The following is a 24,511-nucleotide window of genomic DNA, read 5'->3' as shown; positions in this document are numbered from 1 at the left end:
GCAAGGCATGCTGTTTCATGAACTATTACACAATGAAACTGTAAACGCTAACAAATATTCAACACAGCTCACCGAACTATCTTCTGCTATCAAGAAAAAACGACGAAGACGAGCCACTGTAATTTTACTACATGATAACGCTCGACCTCATGTCGCATCTACCGTTCGCCAACAGCTGCAGAACTTGGGCTGGGAGACGATACCCCACCCACCTTATTCTCCAGACCTCGCACCATCAGACTTTCATTTGTTTAGAGCCCTGAAACGATATTTGCGGGGTAAATAATTCAATGATTTCCATGATGTACAGGTGGAGTTGAACAACTTTTTCGAGGCAGAGCCATCAGAGTTCTGGGCGAAAGGCATCCAAACTTTACCGGATCGTTGGCAAGAAGTCATAGATGCTAATGGTGATTACATCATCGACTAAGCTTTTTGTATTGTAATAATAATAAAAAATATAAAACGTAAACCAAGTGTCTCATTACTTTTGTGCCAACCCAATATGTTAAAGAACCCAGAAGCAGACCAAAAATTCACAGCAATAATCAAGAAGCCTGATTCTACCGCGTCACTTACAGCAGAGAAGGCATTAGGTCTCCTGATTTTTTTGAAGTTATCTAAATGGCAATACATAACTTTACGAGAGACAGCCATCAGAGAGGGTGCTTCAAACTTATACCCATTGTATTATAAAGTTCAGAAGGCTAAATTAGTTTAGCTGTAAAATTTTCGGAGATAAATAAGAGAACCGTTTTAAGTTTTTTTTTTGATTACAAAATTGCGCGTTTTCATCCTTCCCTTCACTATTTCAAATAATTTTAGTAATAACAGCCCTATAGTAGAGCAAAATGTATTTTTTTTTTGGTGTTTTTTCTACCTGCTGGATCCGCGCTGGATCCAGCTGGATTGGCGCCGATCCAGCAAAAATCCAGCTGGATTGAAAACACTGCTGGATTGCAATCCCTAAACATGTTCCTTATGCTTATTGTTTTTTATTGTTTTATAAGTAGATATTCCAGTAAGGCTACCAATAACATCTATTTTGTATTAACAATTGTGAGAAACTCGCGTATTTAAATGAAAGAGATGAAAATAACCAGAAACTTAATTTTCGACGTTCGCGATAACCAGCCAGTTCTTAGGTCTAAACAAAATTATCTTGCCACGGTACTCTGCCTTCCATAGTGAAATAAGTTTCGAATTCCAGCCGTACTCTTTTTGCGTCACTTAAAACATTTCCTTGGTTTCGTCTTTGAAAATTTTCCATATGACTACTAGTTGTGTTATATCCGTTGCTGATAATAGTGCCATTGTCAGTATTTTCTTGATAAAAGCATTTCCGGGGCGAATAATTACTCGGTATGTGTTCTAACAAAAAGTTATGCAAGACACATGTAGCCATAACGATTTTTTCTATGTTGTCGGGTTGAACATTTATTGCAGAGTGGTATATTCTAAATCGTGAAGCCAGAATACCGAAAGCGTTTTCAACTATCCGTCTGGCGCGAGACAGCCTGTAGTTGAATATTTTTTTTTGGTGGGAATTCAGATCTGCTTGTCGATATGGCTTTAACATATCATTTCTTAATGGGAATGCATCATCAGCAACAAAAACGTATGGTAGGCATCTTGAACTATTCCTCAGAATTTCACTATTTGGAAGTTTTAATGTTTTATTTTGCAACTTTTCAAAAAACTTAGTATTCTGTAAGACACCTCCATCAGATATTCTACCATTAGTACCAAAATCTGCGTATATAAACCTGTATTTAGCATCTACTATTGCCATAAGCACCATGCTGTGTTGTTTTTTGTAATTATAATAGTACGATCCGTTGTCTGCGGGTGGCACAATGTTAATATGCTTGCCATCAATTGCACCTAAGCAATGAGGAAAATTCCATCTCTCTTCAAATAATTCCGCTATATCTTTCCATTTTTCAGCTGAGTCAGGGAACTGTAAAAAAAATATTTTTGTTACAGGTAAATGCAAATACAAACACTGCTAATAATAATGAAGAAAATGATACAGGAAATAATTTAGACGTTCCTGTGGAAAGGGTTGAGCATCAAAATGATTCGGCTAAGACAAAAGATCGAACACGAGCATCAAGGCCTGGTACAAAGACCAACGACCAAGATAACTTAACTAATGAGGTATTAGTGTCAGTAAGAGATCATTTTAAGCGTCCTTTGCCCTCTTCCACACAAGATGACCGCTATGACTTATTTGGGAAAACTGTAGCTATGAAGCTAAGAACACTAGAAAAACGTCAGCGTCTGATAGCAGAAAAGATCATAAATGATGCTCTATTCGAGGCAGAAATGGGAATTCTGGGCACTGACAGTTATCGCAGTAGAAACGCACCTCAATACACGATTCAACCAACTCGGAGTCCAACATATATTCCTTCACCAACTCAAAGCCCGACTAGTACACCTAGTCCTAATCCGTCCATGATGCAACAATTTAGTCAATTTCAAGGGGAATCATCCCAAAATACCGTGTTCGTGCAGTTGCCTTCATCATCACCCGCAGGTTCCACTTCTCAGAAACTTGTACAGTTGCCTGCAGATAATTCATCATCATCATCATCCTACTTCCCGAATTTCACTGCTCCTTCGCAAACAGTACAATTGTCAATGCCAGAGAATTCATCAACTGCAATATCATCCTTTTTCTCAAATTTTAATGTAGAGTAGTTACACATGTGTATTTTGTCTGTAGATTTTAAATTGTTCCTAAATAAAAAAGATCTCATAAATAGTTCAATTTGGATCAAAATAAGTAGTTCTATTTTTGGTTAAATAATTGATTAAATTACTTAATTTACATATATTGTTGTTTTATTTTTACATACCTGCAGATATTCCTTTTGTAAAGCTAGATAAATGGCTTCACAGGTTTCTGGTATAATTTTGCCAAGAGCTTGAGGTGATATAATTGCAGAAAATTTAAGACATTCGTATGATCTTCCAGTAGCCAGAAATCGCAATGTAACTGTTAGTCGTTCGTGAGGCGATATAGCGTTTCTCATGATAGTGTCTTGCTTTTCAATGTAGGGCGAAACTGTTTTTAAAAGCTTTAAATACGTCTTTTCATCCATTCTAAGATAATTTCGGTAATCTTCCGGATATATTTTGAGCTCATTCAGTAAATTGACATGGCTGAGCTGATCTCTTTTTTGCAGCCATTGCTTACACCACACTGTACGGCGCTTTCGTTGCTTGCTTGCTTTGGCTTTCTTCCACTTTAATACAATAAACAATAACCCTAACAGTGCTGCCTCAGCATCAAGCACAAACGACGACGGTGACATGGTTACAACTGAGAGTTTGTACAGGTTTACCGCTGCGTGTGTGTGCTCCACCCAGATGGGGTTTACCTGTGCAGTTGAACTGTACAGTCAAAACTGCGCAGGCCTACCCTAGCGTGTATGGCCAGCTTAAGCTGGCCATACACGCTATGGTCCACCGGAAAGGTATACCTGTGCAGGTATGCCTGCGCAGGTATACCGGAGTGTGTGTGGGAATAGACCTGTACAGTTTTTTGAGCCTGCGCAGGCGACCGGCGCAAGATCGAAAATCAATTCTTTCGAGTGACACCGTACGGTGTAACCTGTGCGTGTGTGCGTGTACTCCGGTCGCCTGCGCAGGTCGCGTCAGTTGTTTAGTGTTTCTTTCGGACGGTTGTCTCGTCGCTCGCATCGAAAATGGCGCCACCAAATTCAACCAAAAAAATCCTTGAAGATTTTATCGAAATTTATAGAAGTCATCCATGTCTTTGGCAAATTAAAAACAAAGATTACCATAATCGAGACAAAAAAGAAGCTGCTTATAAATTACTCATAGAAAAATTGAGAGAAATTGAGCCAGATGCGAACAAAGAAGTAGTTGTGAAAAAATCAATAATTTAAGAAGCAATGTTAGGAAGGAAAAGAAGAAATATGATCAATCTTTAAAGTCTGGGGCATCTGCTGATGATGTGTACTGTATAAAACTGTGGTACTACGATTTGTTCAATTTCATTCATGATCAATGCACTCCAAGGGAATCTTCATCTAACTTAGATAGTGATGACGAAAATAGTTGTGAGGTAAGTAAAATATTTCATACTTCGTAATATACATTTTTATTAAGTTGAATACATACTCGTAGAACACATTTAATTATTTTGTATTTACCGTCATTCTAAATTTCACCAAAGCTTATAATATAACAATTAGTGATGTTCCGGATATCCGTATCATCGAAAATAAAGATCCGTATCCGTTTTTTAACGATTTTTTACATTTTTAACGATCCGATTTATTTATTAATTAACATGATCATTTTGCCATGGTACCCTTCCCTCCTGATTGAAATAATTCATAAAATTGTTTCGGACTATCTTCGCGTTGTTCAAAGTATTTCCTGGGTTTCTTCTTTCCAAGTTTTCCATGGTACTATTTTGTGTATTGTATCCTTCAGAAATTATAGTCCCGTTTTCAGAGTTTTCTCGATAAAAACATTTTTGAGGTGCATAAGACTTTTTTGAGTGTTCAATTAAAAAGTTATGTAATACACAAGATGCTTTCACTACTTTATCGATATTTTCGGGTTCTAAATTTATATGAGTATAAAATATCCGAAATCGTGATGCCATTATCCCGAAAGCATTTTCAACAGTGCGCCTCGCGCGAGACAATCTGTAATTCAGGATTTTTCTTTCTCGCGATGTTAAATCTGCCTGCCGAAACGGTTTTATCATATCGGGGCGTAATGGGAAAGCGTCATCTGCCACAAATACATATGGTAAATTTCGGTTACTTCCTGTTAACAATTCACTGCTTGGAATATGTAAATCATTATTTTCTAATTTTTCAAAAAAAATTGTGTTTTGTAGAACCCCTCCATCGGATATTCTACCATTCATGCCAATATCTATGTACACAAATTGGTATTTTGCATTAACAATTGCCATAAGAACCACACTATGTTGCCCTTTATAATTATAAAAATACGATCCACTATTAGCCGGTGGAACAATCGCTATGTGCTTTCCATCTATTGCACCAAGACAATGAGGAAAGTTCCATCGTTCTTCATACATCTTTGCAATTTCTTTCCACTCTTCTTCAGATGAAGGAAACTGTAAAATAAAAATAACAGATTTATCATTTAGACAATAAGTAGCTATTTTTGATGTGAAATATCTATAGCGGCGGGACACAATCATGTATCAAAATTATTTGTTTTCAGAGAGACAACACTGAACATTCTTCAAATGCCGATGAAGAATATTCATCCAACAGCGTATCTACCGACAACAACGAGGCCCAATCGACATCGTCAAATAATAATTCATCTCGCCCACCAAAACCTTGTAAAACAAAAAGAAAAGATGAAAGCATAGCAAGTGAAGTATTGGAATCGGTTCGAGATCACTTTAAGCGCCCTCGCCCAATTGTAACAGAAGATAGGTGCGATGTTATTGGCAAAAATGTGGCGATGAAATTGAGGGCTTTAGATGCGAAACAAATAATAGTCGCAGAAAAACTTATTAATGATTTACTTTTTGAAGCAGAAATAGGACACCTCACTCCCGAGCACGCCTATATTAACATGAGAGATATTTTGAAACAAAATCAACGAAGCTATGTTCCTGCTCAGCAATATCGACAACATGTATATCAATCCTCTCCTACTTCCAATAGGGCATATACCCCTGTAAGTTTTGTTTCTTCCGGAAGTCCTAGCCCACCCTGCCCTCCATTTCCCACCAGTCAAAATCCAGAGCATCTTTCTCAATCATTTCAAACTAGCCATCTACTCAACAATTCCCAAGGCAATCACTACTCTACAGAAATGCGAACTCATACAATTCTGGGAAATCAGCCCGGTGAAACAGAGGTAGTTTTATCGATTCCAGATTCGGCAGCGGCATTCCTTAATAATTTCAATGTTGATAATGAATAATTGGTATTTTTTTCAATAAAAATTGTCTGTAATATAACAGTGTTTTAATTACTTACCTTCAAATAATTTCTTCTAAGAACTTTGTACAAGGCCTCACATGTTTCAGGAATAATTTTTCCAAGCGCCTGAGGCGAAATAATTGCTGAAAATTTTAGGTCCTCATAACTTCTGCCAGTTGCGAGAAATCTCAATGTAACTGATAATCTTTCGTGCGCAGAAATACTATTTCTCATAACTGTGTCTTCTTTTTTTATCATAGGAGTAACCATTTCAAGTAATTTAAGGTATGTTTTATCGTCCATTCGGAGATAGTTTTTAAAATCTTCTGGTTCAAATTTTAATTCATTCAATAAATTAACATGACTATATGTTTTCCTTTTCAATAACCAATGCTTACACCACTTTTTTCGCTTCCTTTTCACTGTTTTTGTTTCTTTTATCTTCAAAATTAAAGCAAGGCCTAGCAATGCCAGCGCGTCATCGTCCTCATTCGATGCCATCGCAAAAAGAACTGAAGACCGCTCCGTTACACCGGAACGTCCCCATACACGCTACCAATGTTCGGTTGACCTGCGCAGGCATACCTGCATAGATGACCTCTACGGTAGACCGTAGCGTGTATGGCCAACTTTAATGTACGGCAGGTCGCGTAGATACTGTGACGATGTTTAATTGCTAAGTATGCGTATCAAGGTGGTACGTGATATGTCATAAGTAGTAATATACTGATTCATGATTATTGTAGCATATTTAAACAGATGTTTTTCTAAATACATGTAAGTAGCTATATATTGGGAGTTCTAGCCCACTCCTAATGCTCCAGCTTCGCTTCGCTCGCTGTCGCAGTCGTGGTCCAGAAACCCCCAATATATAGCTCGTATCAGTGGGGTAGAACCCGTTTCCCTATACGTAGTCGTATCATTGGGGTAGAACACCGAGATGCATTTGGATTTTCTCGATACGTAGCCGTTAACTTTGTATTCAGCTAAATCCAAAATATTATGTTAAGTGAGGGTTGATTTTATGTTACGATAAAAAAAATGCAAAAGGCTTAACACAACGGGTACTGCTAGCATTGCACCCACCAGATCTTGTTCTATTTGAGAACCAGATCTCGTAACGCACCATCATAGCCCAGATTTGCATCGGGTAGAGGTTTGCCGGGCTAGGTTTATTACGGTGTTTTTCACACTCTCACAACACAGACTTGGCCAGAGACTGTAATGTTAGAGTATGGATGGGATCTCCAACGTTACTACGACCGTCTAGCAACATGGATCACCCGTGTAATACAGCACCTACCATGAGACAGGAATTTATCGCTGTATACGTCATCACGTATGTGTTTAACCGTCATCACGTTGTAGTGTGTCATGCATACATACCCTGCCCAAGGTAGGGTTATTAGAACCAAGTATGTTGCACACGCCACCGCGTTACCAAGTCAATGTCACAAGGTTGGCCATGCCTCGCAACATCGAAGAGGTAAGAGTACCTGAGACTATCGGTCGGTATAGCCACAGTCACTCCGACATGCCTTTCATTGTAAATTGTATATATACAAACGAATACAAAAAACTTCAATAGCGCGATACACCGGTCAAATCTTACATGAAAATCGGCTAAAAAAACAAAGTGTGATGTAAAGCTGGATTTTTGGTATGTTATTTGGAGTCCTTGGGGGAATGTAAGACTATATGTTGCAAGCAAAAAAAAAGTGTGCTAACTTCGTAATTTAAAAAAAAAAGTAAAAAAATCGGACTTTTTTTGGTTTTTATTTTTTTATTAAAAAACTATGCGTTTTTGGTCAAAAGTTGCTGTGTAATGTTGAAAGCGCATTAAATTTCAAACAGTTTGACCTCTTTTTTATCAATGTCCGTCAAATAGTTTTCGAGATATGAAGCGTCAAAAAAGGTTAATTTTTGACGCATTTATAAAATGTAGCGTTTTGCCAATATTTTTAGACAAATATCTGCAAAATACTTCATGATATGATATATATTGCAATATAACATTGTATAAAATTTATTTTGCTTTAGTTTTAGTGCAAATAAAGGTCAGTAAGACGAATAGTTACTTTGGTAAACAAAAAAAAAATCTACGCTAATAGTTTTAGGTTGAAAGTGCTATCTATTCGATCTTACTTTCTTTGATATCCGTTTATCTGAAAAAATTGTCTAAGCTAACTTTGCATCGATTTGACTATTACTAATGAAGAAATAAAATACAGTAAAATTTTGAAGTTTAGTAAATTAGAAAAATAAAACAGAATTAGTTACATTTTACTTTTTCCTTTTTGAGGGTCCTGGTTCTGCATCTTGATGGCACAACTCCTGTAGTGATATAAAGTCCACTTGAGTTGTATTTGACCACCAATTGCTGTGGAATAAACTACGGGAACGGAAAGCGCCCACGCCAATTATTAAGATACTGGAGAAGTGGTATTCCCAGCATCAGAACGTAGTAAGATGGAAGTCAACTCTGTCCACAGCCAGTGGGCTAAACTGTGGCGTGAGACAAGGAGGCAGTATGTCTCCGGCTCTCTTCAGCGTGTACATGGATGGGCTGTCGCAGGCTTTGACCAGTACTGAGGTTGGCTGCTCCATCAATGGGCAAATGATAAATCACATCGCATATGCAGACGATATGGTCCTACTAGCACCATCTGTGGGAGCTATGCGTAAGTTACTTGCAGAATGCGAGAGATACGCCAGCTAGCATAACATGAGATACAATCCGGACAAGTCTGAATTTATGCTCATGGAGGCAGCACATATGCCCACACATGTACCACCTCTTTTGCTTGATGGAGTTCAATTGCGGAGAGTACACGAAGTCAAATATCTTGGCCACATCTTGTTGTCCAGTTTAAAAGACCAGGAGGACATAGAAAGGCAGAGGCGAGCCACCGCAGTAAGGCAAACATGTTGTCTAGAAGATTCGCCAAATGTAGTGACAGCGTAAAAAGACAGCTGTTCCTCAGTTTTTGTACAAGCGTGTATACTGTCGAGTTATGGTCCGACTACACCTGCGCGGCGGTGAGAGACCTGCGCGTGCAATACAACACAAACTATGTACTGATATTTCGTTAAACGGAGAATACTATGATTCGGGCACGTCCACGACAACGCTCGTGAGATTGCATCGATGTTATTGACCCTCAGTGATATGCTTTAAAAACCAGTCCGTACAAGAACAATTTCGGAACAATCTGATTCCATTAATGAGGGTTTTCTACTCGTAAATATTTTTTTTCCGCCAAGCGGCGATCCTGAGGTCTTTCTGACCATAAACTTACTAAATAAATGTTGATTTGATATACGCAAATAAGTATGTGTCTGAGTAATACTTGAACAGCCCCCAAATAATAATAATTCGTTCTCCGCTACACCTCCTGTGAATATATGTAAACTATATATCCCATTTGGCCATTACCATCCACCGATTATTTCTGATCCAGTTATACTAGACTTATGATATAATCCTATTTTTTTTTAAATAACTGGCACCCTTTTGATCTTAAATGAAAGCTAGTGAAAATTTCAACATTTTTATTTTACAATTTATGTAATAGCCTGAGTTGTTTTGCTGATATCTGTCTCAAAATATTAGCAAAACGAATATTTTCATAGAAAGGGGAAAAATGCTCTTTTTTTGACGCTTCATATCTCAAAAAATATTTGACGGACATTGATAAAAAAGATGTCAAACTGTTTGTAATTTAATGCGCTTTCAACATTACAAAGCAACTTTTGACCAAAAATGCATAGTTTTTTTTAATAAAACGGCAAAAACCAAAAAAAGTCAGATTTTTTACTTTTTTTTTTAAATTACGAAGTTAGCACACCATTTTTTTGCTTGCAAAATATAGTCCTACATTCCCCCAAGGACCCCAAATAACATACCAAAAATGCAGCTTTACATCACACTTTGTTTTTTTATTTCTCTTTTTGACCAGTGTACGATGTAGACCTGACAATGTGATTGGTTGTTAAATGTGACGTTGGTGTTACGAGATTTAACGTAATTTGCCTTTACTAGTACCGATTTCAACCATAGTCCGATCGTATTCAAGTTCAAAATACATTTATGTAATTTTATCTTCATGTAAACTTAGTTCATAATGTAAAACCAACAAAACTTAAAGTAAGGTTAAATCAAAAAACAATGTTATCCACTGAAAATAAAGCATAATTTTTATTTAAGTCTATAGTTACATACATACATATGATCGTAAGACTAACAAAGTACGTATGTATTAATACTAATCTAAACTGTTTATGAAACGTAAATAGTCGAACCTGCTATGCTTTGTCTTTGTCATACTTTGGATATAATATATAAATAAACAAGTGACGGAACATGCGATAACAGGTAGTCGAGTCCGATATGTTGATACGTAATAATCCGATTAAAGAATAAAATAAGAGATTGGTTACTGCTTCTACCTAAGTCATATACGCATCTAAGTTTATGAACATAATACTGATAAGCTTAATGAATGAAAAGTAATGGTAATACAGACTGATTAAACAAAAGATAGGATTTAAACCCTTATTTTTGAAATGATCTACAGGAAAGACGCGAACCTTTTTGCTTTTCACTATCGCAAATTCAAATTATTTTGACAAATAAGTCTATTGAAAAGAATAGTGTATTGAATTTAAGTTAATTACATTTATATATATATATATATATGTCGGCAAATTAAAATAAGATGGTCAATTGACTAAACGGAGGCCCAGGTGCGCGTCAGACCAGATGACGCCACCTAACGGAACTTCGGGGCGATGCGGTCGCAGGTAGTGAGAAGGCGGTACGGCCGGTTCACTGCGGCTGCACCAGCATCGGCATTCGGTTGCGAACCTCCGACGGATCGTTGTGCCTCTTGTGATTTGTTTAAAATTGAATAGTTAATATCATTGTTGATTTATTGAAAGTGATTATGTATTGTTTGTTGTGATCAATATATCGCATATTCAAAGTATTACGTTGTTTTGCTTACAAGCGCCGATATGTCTGATATTGAGGAACCTGTATATCCTAGCAAGTCTAGCCGCGGCTTTAAGCCGTCATCAGAAGTGACAAAAGAACCCAACGACCAGGAAAACTGTGAAAGTTTAGAAGGCATATCAACTGCGACTGCAAACAATAATGACGCTGATGTTTTTATGCGAATATTGCGTAGTATGGCAGCGGCAAGTACTGCACAATATCAAGCAACTAATTCAGCGCCTGGGCCACCACTCAAGCTCATTCGTTTTGACCCAGACGATGTTGACGCTGACATTGAAGGATGGTGCAACATAAATGAGGTGATAATAAAACAAAGGAAGCTTCAAGGTACCGATTTATTATTGGCTTTAACACATGCATTGCGTGGTCGTGCAGCTACATGCTTAACAAAAATTAAAACTGACTGCATCAATTGGGACAGTATAAAGGAATTGTTATTATCCAAATTTGCTAAGCCAATGCTTATGCAGGACTACTTTGACAGTATTATTAAATTCCAAATAAATAACAAGGAAACTGCTGCTGATGCTGCTATACGACTCTGGCAATTAATTGAGAAGATTCCGAATATTGATTTACCTGAGAATGTGATTACTGGCTTTTCCATATCGGTTCTATCAAATATCGATCCGAATATTCGACGCGAACTAAATGCTCACATTATAACTACAAAATCTCAATTATGTCGAGTTTTGCGAGGCGTATCTCTAAAGAGGAAACATGAAGATTTAGAGCAACACACTGATTCTAAACGACCGCGGTATTTTGATTCCCGCACTTTTAGCGGCACATGTCATCGATGCGGCGAAGTTGGCCACAAGATAATGAACTGTCAATTGAATCGACCTTCGAGTTCAGAGACTTCGAAGCAGCCCTCCTCTCGAACAGAAGAAAAGCGACCAGTCACCTGTTTTACCTGCGGTAAACCCGGACACCTGTCTTCTACCTGCCAAACCACCAAAGGAAAGAAAGATAATGTACCAATCAAGGAAGTCAACTTATGTGCCAAGCAAGCGGTAACTAACTGGTGAGTGGTGAGCTTAATGTAGCAGGTAATAGCTGTCATTTTACGTTTGATTCTGGTTCTTTATATCCAGACTTAGTGTAATGTAATCGCATTTCTTAAAATGTTTAATCTTACTATGTAATTGTCGCGGAGATCGCGAAGTCTGTTATTGTGGTATAGGTACTATCCAAACCGTCACTCTTAGCGTATTCTTCACTGGTAACACGTGCGGGAAGAAAAAAGGGCGGAAACGAGTTGAGACACGTGGAGAGAGGTACTCTGAGTACTGGAACGTAATTCGCCGTGTGGCACGTGTATGACGCTCTTGGTAAGTGAGACATTGCTATATTTGATATACTCATGGATATTGCAGTGACCATGAGTTAACGGCTACCTTGAGATAGAGCTGAGTTGTTGAGTTGAGTGATATTCTGTGTGTAGCTCGAGTTTGAATACAACATGTGAGGTGGCTGGTATGTTATCGGTTTGAGTTAATGGAGGTTACTTTATGGAGGCTGATGGATGAGCTGTAGGGGTTGTTGTGGAGGCTCGTCGGGGACCACATGGTTCCCACCTCAGTACTCATCGCAAGTTCTTGAGCATGAGATAAGAGTGCTGAGTTGCGGGATGCACGATGAGTTCTCCTTTGGAGATTCAGTTGTGCCGTGCATCCACCGATAAGAGCCACGGGACTTGGGGCCCTTCTAATTTTCCCTGAGAGAGTTTAGAGGTTGCATTCATAACAAGAGATGAGATCGAGTTAGATTTGAGATGGAATTGTACGACCATCGAGTGTTGATTCATGGTCGGTGCAATGGCTATGTTGTACTGTCTTATATGTATAGATCCATGTAGCCAGATTGATGTTACATCCCTTCTAGAGTAAAAACTCCGCTACAGTAATATTAGAATAAGTGTTGGGGTGTTATGTATAGATATGTGGGTACCTATAATATTGTAGGTACACAGTGTGTGATGAAAGTTATGCAGAAGATGAGACCGTGTCGGCAAATGAAAGCGACACTAATGAGAGTGGTCCTATAGTGGTAGATGTTGAGGTACATAATGAGATGGATGACATTCCGGTAGTCCCTGGGACTAGCCGAATGTGAGGCTTCATTATTTTGTGTGATGGTTTGCTGCATATTTGTTGACTGGCTGTAATCTACTGGCTTGCCTCACTCTATATGAGTGTCGGCCCCCAGATAGAGGCGCAGAGCTGTAACAAGTGCAGAGTTGAATGTTGGAGTGATGATTCGAATCGGCTGTCAAAGTGATGTTATGGAGGATGGTTAACATTAATTGTTTGTTATGGCAGTATATTGTATAGTCATTGATTACAGATTAAGCGCCCGAGGACGTGAGAAAGTCAGGAAGGCCGTGTCGGCAAATTAAAATAAGATGGTCAATTGACTAAACGGAGGCCCAGGTGCGCGTCAGACCAGATGACGCCACCTAACGGAACTTCGGGGCGATGCGGTCGCAGGTAGTGAGAAGGCGGTACGGCCGGTTCACTGCGGCTGCACCAGCATCGGCATTCGGTTGCGAACCTCCGACGGATCGTTGTGCCTCTTGTGATTTGTTTAAAATTGAATAGTTAATATCATTGTTGATTTATTGAAAGTGATTATGTATTGTTTGTTGTGATCAATATATCGCATATTCAAAGTATTACGTTGTTTTGCTTACAAGCGCCGATATGTCTGATATTGAGGAACCTGTATATCCTAGCAAGTCTAGCCGCGGCTTTAAGCCGTCATATAATAGTAATAATTTTTTTCTGCATATCAACAACTTATTCGAAATGACGCTTCTGTTGTGTTAATCACAATGTGTCGAGGTATTTTATTTCAATCACAATGCCGCTGATATGAGAATTGCATGTTACTTACTGAAAATGATGACGCTGTGTTTATTGTCCTATACCATGATATTATTTAACCAACATTCTAAAAAGGTGAGTTGTGTTTTATTGTATGAAACATTGTTGTTCTTTAATGATTTTATAATAATTTAGTGTAAATAATTAATGCATATAATATGTTAATACATATTATATGCATTGAAGAAGGTTTGTTTTTAAGTTGTTTTCCATAAATGTTCAAAAATATTATAAGTAGTCTTGTTCTTGTATAGTGTGTCACTGACTTTCTTAATTACTCTGTGCCTTTAATTGTATAATAATTATTGTATTGCACTATCGCCCGACCCAAGGCTCCACGGAAGACCAGCGCTGTGCCACCATCAGTGTCAGAGCATATGTCGAGTGGTGTCCTTTTGCAACCACAAACCAAACCCAATGTAACTGATTTTGTACTGTTTAGTATGTAAGCCTCATATTGTATATTTTATTTGGCTGCAATTAATGTCTTTATTTTCTTACTTTCTTTCTTCTTTCAAAAATGTTTAATACTTACGTAGGTAGCACCCGATCTAACGAAAAACGATAGTGTTGATGGTATTTGTCATATATATATATATATATACTGAAATAAAAAATAAAAAAACATTTTGAACTTAATCGGTAAGTACTCGTGGTAGCGGTCATATTTACACGTGTTGCAAGACTTGCGGTATTATTTGTTAATTCGATACTTTGTCGACGCTTTGTGAAATACAAGTGGTAATATACTTTGAATATAAATTATGTGCTTCAATTTATAAAAACGATAATATTTATTTAAATTTATAATATTTAGATCTAAAGTTGAATGTCAGAACTTGGTTCTTTAGTCATATATTTATGTTTCGATTTAATATCAACTCATCAAATATTTCACTATAAAATAATGCGTTTTTATGCAACAATTTCTTTACTATTCTGTATTGCGACGTGAAGCTGCTCGTTATTTTTGTTAAGTGAGGAATCTGCAACTTTCAACTTCATTTAAAATGTTAGTAAGTATTTATAACCCTATATATCGAATCTCTTTAAAACTTTGATTTAAGTATTGTTGGTATATTTTTATTCTTTTTTGAAGGTCTGACTCCGAATGTTCAGTATACACGCGCACGCCCTCACCTGAACCGAAGAAGATTGCTACAAAGAATATCAAGAAAAGGAAATCATCCTCAGCTTCAAGGTAATTCATTTATTTTATATTAATTAAAATAATCCTTAGAGTTATATTTAACAGTTCCTGCTAGTCTAGTCGTTAGTGACTCTGTTTTCTAAGCTTGAGGTTACAGGATTTAATCCTGGTAAGGCATATCTGTGTGTTTATCACGTTAATTTATTTCTCAGTTATCTTATTCTCATCTATTTATAACGTTGTCAGTCATAACTATGAACTTGGTTTAGTTTTGTGTCAACATAATTATTATTAATTGACATATATTTAATATTGTTTTTCTTATTTAAGGTCCGAAGTTGAAACAGAAAATCGACGGGTACTACATTCATCCTCACCAACACCTTGCGCGCAAAAGAAAAAAACAACCAAAAAAGCACGAACGTCAACCAGTGAAAATAAGAATGTTGGCTCTAGGTACTACTTATTTTTAGTTGTTTTTAAAATTAAATTACTTTATTGTGATTGTGCAACTATAACATAATGTATTTGCTTGAAATATTGTAATTCTGTTTTATTTTTTCAGTTCTTCCAAAAAATCGCCTGAAACCGATATCTTCAAAATCATAAGAGAAGAAGAGAAGATCACCAGCGAGGGCAGTTCGAAAACCGTCAAGACAACATCATCGTTTACCAGCCGCGTATCGACAGGTTCTAGTCGACGCACTACGATAACAGACGGTAATTTTTTCATTGATTTAAAAGTGTATAACATTAATGATTACCAAAAATCTGAGCCTGAAGAACGTTATAAAAAAGCATTAGCGTCGGTTAAATTGCAATGTCAAGAGAATTCCTCCGAGTGGAATCAAATACAAACGTTCTTAGGTCAAGCCTTTAATATTTTTGGAGAATGTGAACCTGTTTATTATAATAATTATAAAAAAAAATAGTTGAATATTTTCAAATCTCCCACAGTAAGAGAATTCTATTTAAACAAAATTTTGTTATTTTTTATTCAAAGTTGTTGACAAAATCAAGTTATAGTTAACAGCAAAGGTAGATACCTACGTCTATAACTAAATCTCGAATATGGTTTTTGCATTAAGAATATATCGTACGCTTATATAAATAGTTTGTGTACAAAAATAGATACTTAAATATTATAGGTTTTCAATATTTTATGTGCGAAAAAGTTTTAATGAATAAATACAGAAATTAATTTTTGTAAGATAAAAGGTTACTTTCTGTTAAATTTAAAGAATATTTTCGAATGCGATAATTTAATACTGCGACTTTATTTGATTTATATTTATAGACTTATACTACCATACTTTGCATAGTGTTAACAATTCATTGCATTCTTAATGAGAAGTCAGTCGAGTCAACTGTTTTGATTAAGTAATACAACGTATGCTAATAGTAAATAGATGTATTAAATTAGTGTTTGACAAATTACGGTTTCAAAATAGCCTAGTGAGTTTAGCTACATCTTTTGCATTAACATAATTCATTATGCCTTTCTGTGTACCGTGTAGTTCATCTGTAGACAAAAATAAATGGATAGGTCATCTTCGAAGCACTGCACATAAAACAACTGTATGTTCTAACAAATTACTTAATGATGGTGTTGAAGTAGTAGAGTCTGCATTTCGGATGCGCATTGCCACTTATCGTATATCAGCAACCAACGACCAAAGTCTGGCGTCTGTCGATGCGTTTATGAACTCTATTCGAAACAAAATAAAACGGCTTTTAGATAATTCACTTACGAAACATACGTGCGTAAAAGTAAATTTCGAGCTCTTTGGATTGTTTTTAATGTTCAAAGATAATAGTCAATCAATAAAATCATTTGGAACTAAAAATAAAATTTTATACTTAAGTTATGATTTTGAGTCACTGTTTTGCGAAGTTGTTAACTGTCTAAAGAAAAAATTTGAGGAATTTCAAGACCGTGATAGTGGATGGGCTTTTGTTAGTAACTCTCATTTAGAGATCAACATTAACAAGTATCAACCATTACGAGGTTCACGCTATGTTGACCTGCCAAAGTTCATAAAAAACAAAAAAGCATGTATAAATATACAAAACAACGATCAATGCTGTTTTTTATGGTGTGTAACAGCGGCTTTGCGTCCTTCTACAAAACACCCTGAAAGAGTATCATCTTATCCTAATTTTCGAGACGTTTTGAATATTTCTCAAATTTCTTTTCCAGTCACATTTGATGACATAAGAATATTCGAAAAAAATAACCCTATGATTTCATTGACGATTTTTGGTTTGAAAAATAATAAAATTGTTGTGGGCTCCCTTTACAAGTCTAAAGTATCTAGTAATCAGAAATGTAGAAAAAATATAAACCTACTTTTAATAGACGATGGTAGTCACCCACCGCATTATGTTCTAATTAAAGACTTGAGTCGTCTTGTGCGCAGACAAGTAACAAAACATAATAGTAAGATATACTTTTGCGAAACCTGTCTGTTATTTTTTCTCACGCAGGAAGAACTCGCAAATCACTTGTGTACTGGAATAGTTACCGTTTTACCAGAAAAGGGGACAGTAATTAAATTTAAACATTTCGATCGTAAACAGAATGTTCCATTCGTTATATATGCAGATTTTGAATCGTTACTACAACCAACTGAAACTAGTGACTCTGATACTGATACTAGTGATAGTCTTACCCCTAACACTACAACTTTGCATCATCATATACCAGCTGCCTTTGGGTATCATATTGTTTGTAACGCAGATCCGAGTCATAATCGTTATTTCTCTTATCGCGGTACTGATTGCGTCGATAAATTTATTGAGGCAATCTACAAAGATGTTGTTAAAATTTATAAAATTGTGAACAAAAATACCCCAATAATATGTAATGAGAATGACGAGCAAAACTTTTTGAACGCTAAACGTTGTCATATTTGTAACCATTTTCTATTTTCTGATCGGGTTCGAGATCACTGTCACATTACAGGAAGATATCGGGGAGCGGCACATAATATATGTAACTTACAATATAAACGTCCTTGTTTCGTACCTATTTTTTTCACAATCTGTCTGGTTATGATTGCCATCTATTTATCAAAAAATTGGGGGAGGCACCTGGAAACGTCAAAGTTATACCTAAAACCAAAGAAAACTATATTTCTTTTACTAAATTTATCCCTATCGAGAATGAGTATTTTCAGCTTCGTTTTGTAGATTCTTTCAAATTTTTAGATACAAGTTTAGAAAAACTAACTACAACTATGCAGAAATCTGACTTTGTTCATTTACATAAATATTTTTGTAATGATGAGGAGTTTGAATTACTTACACGAAAAGGTGTGTTTCCCTATGAGTATATGAATAAATGGCAATGTTTTGAAGAAAAATACCTGCCAAGTATTGACTGTTTTCATAATTCGCTCACTGATGAGAACATTTCTGTAAAAGATTATAATCATGCGCAAAAAGTATGGCAACAGTTTAAAATTCAAAATTTAGGTGAATATACAGACCTATATTTGCAAACGGATGTTCTTCTGCTAACCGATATTTTTGAAAAGTTTCGCGCTACTTGCAAACAACACTATGACTTGGATCCTGCTTTTTATTTAACTACACCTAGCTTATCATTTGATGCCATGCTTCTGAAAACTGGTATTGAATTAGAGCTTATAGATGACTTTAACATGCTTAAGATGATCCAATCTGGAATAAGAGGGGGAGTCTGTATGACCTCTCTACGATATGCAAAGGCTAATAACATATACTTACCTCACTATGACTCATCCCAGATAGACTCATACCTAATTTATATCGACTGTAATAATTTATATGGTTACAGCATGTGTCAGTATATGCCCCTATCAGACTTTAGGTTTCTAGAAACCAATGAAATAAGTGCTTTAAATATCACTCAAATCCCTGATGACTCGGATTATGGTTTCATTCTAGAAGTTGATATTATTTACCCCAATGATTTACATGATAAACATAATGATTTACCATTTTGTCCCGAAAAATGTGTTCCACCAGGTGGGACGCATTATAAACTGGTACCTAATCTATATGACAAATATTTGTATGTGATTCATTATGTACATTTGAAAACGTGTCTTAAACATGGTTTAAAATTAAAAAAAGTACATAGAGTAATTACGTTCAAACAGTCCCCTTACTTAAAACAATATATTGATATGAATACAAGGCTACGTCAAGAGGCAACGTCTGTCTTTGAACAAGATTTTTGTAAATTGATGAATAACAGTATATTTGGTAAAACTTTAGAAAATACTGAGAAAAGGGTTGATGTGCGCTTAGTTAATCAGTGGACAGACAATGATAACACAACAAAAAAGAAAATCACCGCTGACAGATTAATTGCAAGGCCAAATTTTCACAGTGTATCAGTTTTTACTGAAAATTTGGTGGCAGTTCAATTGAAACCAGATCTAATAATTTTAGATAAACCGATCTACATTGGTTTCGCTGTACTAGAGTTATCTAAAAGTCATATGTATGATTTTCATTATTCAGTATTTAAACGTTTTTATGATACTCGTCTACAAATGTGTTACACGGATACAGATAGTTTTGTTTATTATATACAAACAAAAGACTTTTTTAAAGATTTAAGAATGCATTTTTTAACATATTTCGATACTAGTTGTTACGATATTGATAATAAATTTTTATTACCTGTTCAAAATAAAAAAGTGCCAGGACTTTTTAAGGATGAAATGAAAGGAAAAATGATTAAAGAGTATGTTGGACTTCGTTCTAAAGTGTATTCTATCAAAACAGTTGATAAAATTATTAAAAAAGCTAAGGGTGTGAGAGAACCTGTAGTATGCAAATTTGAGTTTTCTCATTACGTGAAATCATTATTTCAAGGAGATGAAATAAAAAGAAGAAACATATTATTTAAGTCGATTAAGCACAATATATTTACCCAAAGTGTAAATACTTAAAGTCGCCCTTTCAGCTAATGATGATAAGCGTATGATATCTGACAACCAAATAGTGACGAAAGCTTGGGGGCATACCTCAATACTTAATGTTTAATTTGTAATTAATTGTCATGTTTTGTATAAAATAAATTGCTATATGCAGTCAGAGGTCATTAGTAAATTGAATAGCACATATAATTGAAACAACATTTTGATATTAATTTTATAAATCTATTAAAAACTATAAATATAAGTTGAAGATAATAACTAATTCAATTATATGTCCTAAAAATAAATCTTTCTTCTACTTATTATACTTATTGTGTTTTTATTAGCAATATTATTCAGTGATGTCTTATGATAAATAAATATATTATCTTATTATTTTTTTTGTTTTCATTTTAATTTACCTTAAACATTTCTATAGATAGTTTATTCATAAACGTGTTCATAAAACAAGTTGTGACTTGTTTAGGTAAAGACATACACACGTGTAAAGTTAAAGCTATCATATAACAGGATTGCGCATTTATATTTTGCTGAACAAACAATAGCTAACCTTTATAAGCGCAAAGTAATTTTTAATTGGTTACATTCGAATAGCATCAACGCGTCTTTATTATCCACTCGCAGACATAGACCTGGTAAGTTGTTTTTTAACTAACTACTTATTAAAATTATATATATATATATATATATATATATATATATATATATATATTAAAATTATATATTATATTTTACAAATCAAATAAACATTAAAATTAATTTATTTGTGGTTATATACATTTTTGTTCGTTGTGTAATCTGATTTATCAATATTATATAATTTTTCGTTTTGTCTTAGGTTTTCAAAAAATGGCAGACAGCGAAGACATCCCAATTCCATTTTCGCAATATGCACAAGAGTTTGAGCTACCACAAGAATTTGACGATAGCGACTTATATAAAAAAATTAAAAAGAACATCGAAAACCCTAAAGCCAAGAAACGTAATAAAGTTAACATTCATAATAAAGTAGTGAAAAGGACTCAAGGACACCCACCATCTTTTGTGATAAATAATCATGAGATCAAAGGCAATAAACTGATCAAAATTCAAATAATCAACATAACAGAGGATGTAAGGGATCAAAACGATGAACAGAACGAAAATGTATTACTGAGCGCGCAGTATGTTGCAGGCGATAATTTTGATGAAATTATTGACAGCACAGAGGCTTTAATAAATAAAATTTCAAAAAAAATTTGTGGATACAGTACTAGTTATTAAAGTTGTATTTTAAATATAATATAAGTAATAAATATTATGTGAGTAAGTTGTCGTTTTATTTATATCCATACTAACTAATAAGTTTTTCTTATGCAAATTATGTAAAATCTAAGCTAAAAATTAAAAATATAACATTTACTATAAAAAACTTATTAGGTAGTTATCAGTAGTTATATAGAATGGTATAAAAAAAACTAATATAATTAATAACAAACATTTATTTTAAGAAACACATTTTGAATACAAATTAAAATTAGATTTGTCGATTGTCTAAATACCATTTTTTTATACATAAAACATTTTTTAATGCACAAGATTTTTTATGATACACACAGTTAAAAATACATTCATTAGTACAATATTTTTTATACAGTTCTTTTAAATTAGGCACATCTTTTTCACCCAAATCTAAAATAGTGCATTTTGGATATAAATCTTTAATCCATTGAACTTTTTCCAAACCTTTAACGTAGATTGTCTTATCTTTTATATGGTTATCAATAAGTCTTCTAAATTCTCTATAATCAACATAACCTTCGTGCCATAAAATACCTAAATGTTTTTCAATCCATCTTGTCTGCCTCTTTTCACTTTCCGCCAATTTAGAAAAACGAAAAGGGGTTTTATTAAGAAAACTTGAGTGTATTCTAGCGTGCTGTATGCAAATTCTTTGACAATAAATTCATTTTCTTTTGTTTTAAATCCTTGAAGGTCTACAAATATATGCTGCATTACGATACTTTTTTCGTAATATTACTTAAGGGCTTATATTCAAATATACTATCATTTAAAATCAGACAATAAGCTGCAGTGTTCTTTGGTATATCAGATTCACAATCCAATTCAACTCTCACATCTACCGATCCGGTTTTTAAGGTTTCGTTTTGACGAGAACAGTTGATAACAAATAAAGGAGCTATATCTTTAAAGTCTTGAGGACTTAACAACGGCGCTTGTAGACGGTTATAATAAGACTGCTGAAATTTCGCATACTGCTCGTATAATATAGCAAACTTTCCACCCGAAAAACTAACATCAAAACTTTCGTACGGAAAGTAGACTGAATTCAAAAAAACTTTAACATCTCTCAAATTACAGTGATCAAAATGTGTTATGTCTTTATTAGCGTCATTTTTTCGTCCCGTTTTCAAACCAATTATAATATAACGCGGCTTTTCAATTTGAGATGAAGTTTTGATAGACCAAGAATGTTTTGATGTCTCAGGCAAGAGCGGATATTCATATAAATCCCAAGTCCTAAATGCTATCTGAATGGCACGATCACTTTCCAAACATTTGAGTAAGTTTAATCTTTCTCGATCAGACACTTTAACATGAGGCATGCGCCATACTATTTTAGATATAGTAATATTGTCTATATATTCATTCGCATTTAGTTTAACGCTATTCAAATTAGTATTGGATCTTAAAATAATGAGTTCATGCTTGCAATTAATTATGATTTTGTTGTAATCCTCAGCAAACCCGAGAATCTTGTTTAAGGGTACAGACACGGAAAATGAACCTTGCGTGTTTTTTATGCCTTTGACATCAAATCCCCATAACTTAGACATAGATGCTTCCAGTTCATTCATAGATACAAGAGATTTCATAGTTGTTGTAACTCCTGCGTTTTTAATTTTGTCAATTTCGATTCCATTTAATTCATATCGAATATCTTGAAATAGATGAAGTATGGGGTTGTTTGTAAAAAGAACACTTTTTACCTCGGCTTTTGTTTCTCTATTGAATGCGGTTATAGTACCTTCTATGTATAAAGAACTTGCTGATGGTAGTACATAAAGATCTTGTTGGTTTATAGGTATACGTATTTCATCGTTGAAATTAAAACTTGTTACGTACGGCTTATATGAATGATATTCAAAGCTCTCGATAGAATTATCAAAGACAAAAGGTTCTGTTAAGTTTAATATACTCATTTTAATAGCCGTAAGCTTTGGAGGAATTGCTTATTTTGTTTCGTAAGTTTCACTTTAGGTCTTCTTTTTATGATTGCAGGATGAGTACTGATAGTTTTTTTAAGAGAGATTGAAGTTTTATTGAAGTCTATCATTTTTTCCTTAGATGTAAGTATATCTGAATTTCTTCACCTCGTAAATTAACTAGATTATTTTTAACGTCTAAAATTCTTATCGTAATTGTATTTAAGCTGTTTTGGGTTACAGGGAAATAAATAACGTTTTTTGGTGTTTCTATAATCCGATAACCAGGTGCCACATTTGGTACAAACTCGTGAATTATATGACTAGGTTTTCCGTTAACAAATGAACCGCTCACTATGTCACATTCAATGCGTACTATAGTTGTCGACAGAATGGAAACAGGATAAGGGGATTCGGTTAATATATTAGCTTGAATGGATTCTGAACCGAAGCCAAGTAAATTACCGATAGAGCCTTCTTTGTTGAAATGAATATTTTCAGAGCATAAAATAGATGTTTTTAAGGTATTATTATTGCATGTTAATGCAAAAGAGCATCCTTCAATATGTTCTTTAAGGTAATCGTCAATATCTTGAAGTTCAGATCCTTCAGGAATTTTAATTACTTTGTTTTTACCATAATATAACTTATTATTTCTGTTGTCTATGTTGGGTATAGAATTAAAAGTTGACATATACAATAGCCCACACTCATATTCACCATCCAGTTGAAGAGCTGGTGAATAGTTTGTTAACAGAGTGGAAGATGTTCCAGTTATAGACAAAGTGAAAGACATTGTGAGAATGATAAACTGTTTATTGTGCGATGATATTTAAACGGTTATACCAATATTGTTTTAAGTATTTTAGACATAAATGACCACAATTGACAGTGTTAAACTTTTGGTACGTGTCATAATTATAGTAAATATCATATTTTTTTAAATACCTCTTTAATTCTAGCGGAGGTGGAAGGTCTCCATAACTATTAAAATATTCACAATAATTATTATCTTTTACATAGGCTACCCAGTGTGTACCATTGTTTTTAGAACTGTCCAAATTAACAATTCCACATTCTACTTTTTTAGGACTCTTTGGTAAACTGTCTCTCATATAAACTCCTCGAAAATATGGAATATCAGATGAGTGTTTTAAAATATCAATATTTGAAAGAGCGCGCCTGGGTAACCGCTCATTTAGTTTTTTGAAATTTTCAAACATAATCCTTTGCCATTTTTATATGGTTTAATGTGTAAGCCTTTTCCTAATGCAATAGATTCCATCATCTTGTTATGTCGCTCTGATTCCGCTAAATTTTTTCTGGCGGCTTTGTAATCACCTACAGCTTTAGCAA

The 24,511-nt window shown here is 34.8% G+C and overlaps 3 protein-coding genes across 3 annotated transcripts; 1 reads left to right on the top strand and 2 right to left on the bottom strand.

The window, feature by feature from the left end:
• Positions 1–989: 989 nt before the first annotated feature.
• Positions 990–3,447, bottom strand: LOC125235944 (protein ANTAGONIST OF LIKE HETEROCHROMATIN PROTEIN 1-like). The gene is made up of 2 exons (XM_048142594.1): positions 2,865–3,447; positions 990–1,960 (listed from the first exon to the last, which is right to left on the bottom strand). Exons 1-2 carry the CDS (start codon positions 3,321–3,323, stop codon positions 1,148–1,150), a joined length of 1,272 nt encoding a protein of 423 aa, XP_047998551.1. The 5' UTR covers positions 3,324–3,447; the 3' UTR covers positions 990–1,147.
• An 86-nt stretch (positions 3,448–3,533) lies between these two features.
• On the bottom strand, positions 3,534–7,553 carry LOC125236123 (protein ANTAGONIST OF LIKE HETEROCHROMATIN PROTEIN 1-like). Its single transcript, XM_048142821.1, has 2 exons — positions 6,018–7,553; positions 3,534–5,134 (listed from the first exon to the last, which is right to left on the bottom strand). Exons 1-2 carry the CDS (start codon positions 6,459–6,461, stop codon positions 4,319–4,321), a joined length of 1,260 nt encoding a protein of 419 aa, XP_047998778.1. The 5' UTR covers positions 6,462–7,553; the 3' UTR covers positions 3,534–4,318.
• A 7,045-nt stretch (positions 7,554–14,598) lies between these two features.
• LOC125236135 lies at positions 14,599–21,212 on the top strand. The gene is made up of 5 exons (XM_048142835.1): positions 14,599–14,877; positions 14,965–15,066; positions 15,346–15,471; positions 15,581–15,735; positions 20,788–21,212. Coding segments are annotated over exons 1-5 (810 nt in total). The 5' UTR covers positions 14,599–14,875.
• Positions 21,213–24,511: the final 3,299 nt, after the last annotated feature.

This window comes from Leguminivora glycinivorella, chromosome 18 (assembly GCF_023078275.1).
Source record: "Leguminivora glycinivorella isolate SPB_JAAS2020 chromosome 18, LegGlyc_1.1, whole genome shotgun sequence".
In the NCBI taxonomy this organism is placed as follows: domain Eukaryota; kingdom Metazoa; phylum Arthropoda; class Insecta; order Lepidoptera; family Tortricidae; genus Leguminivora; species Leguminivora glycinivorella.
This window is presented reverse-complemented; position numbering and strand designations above follow the sequence as displayed.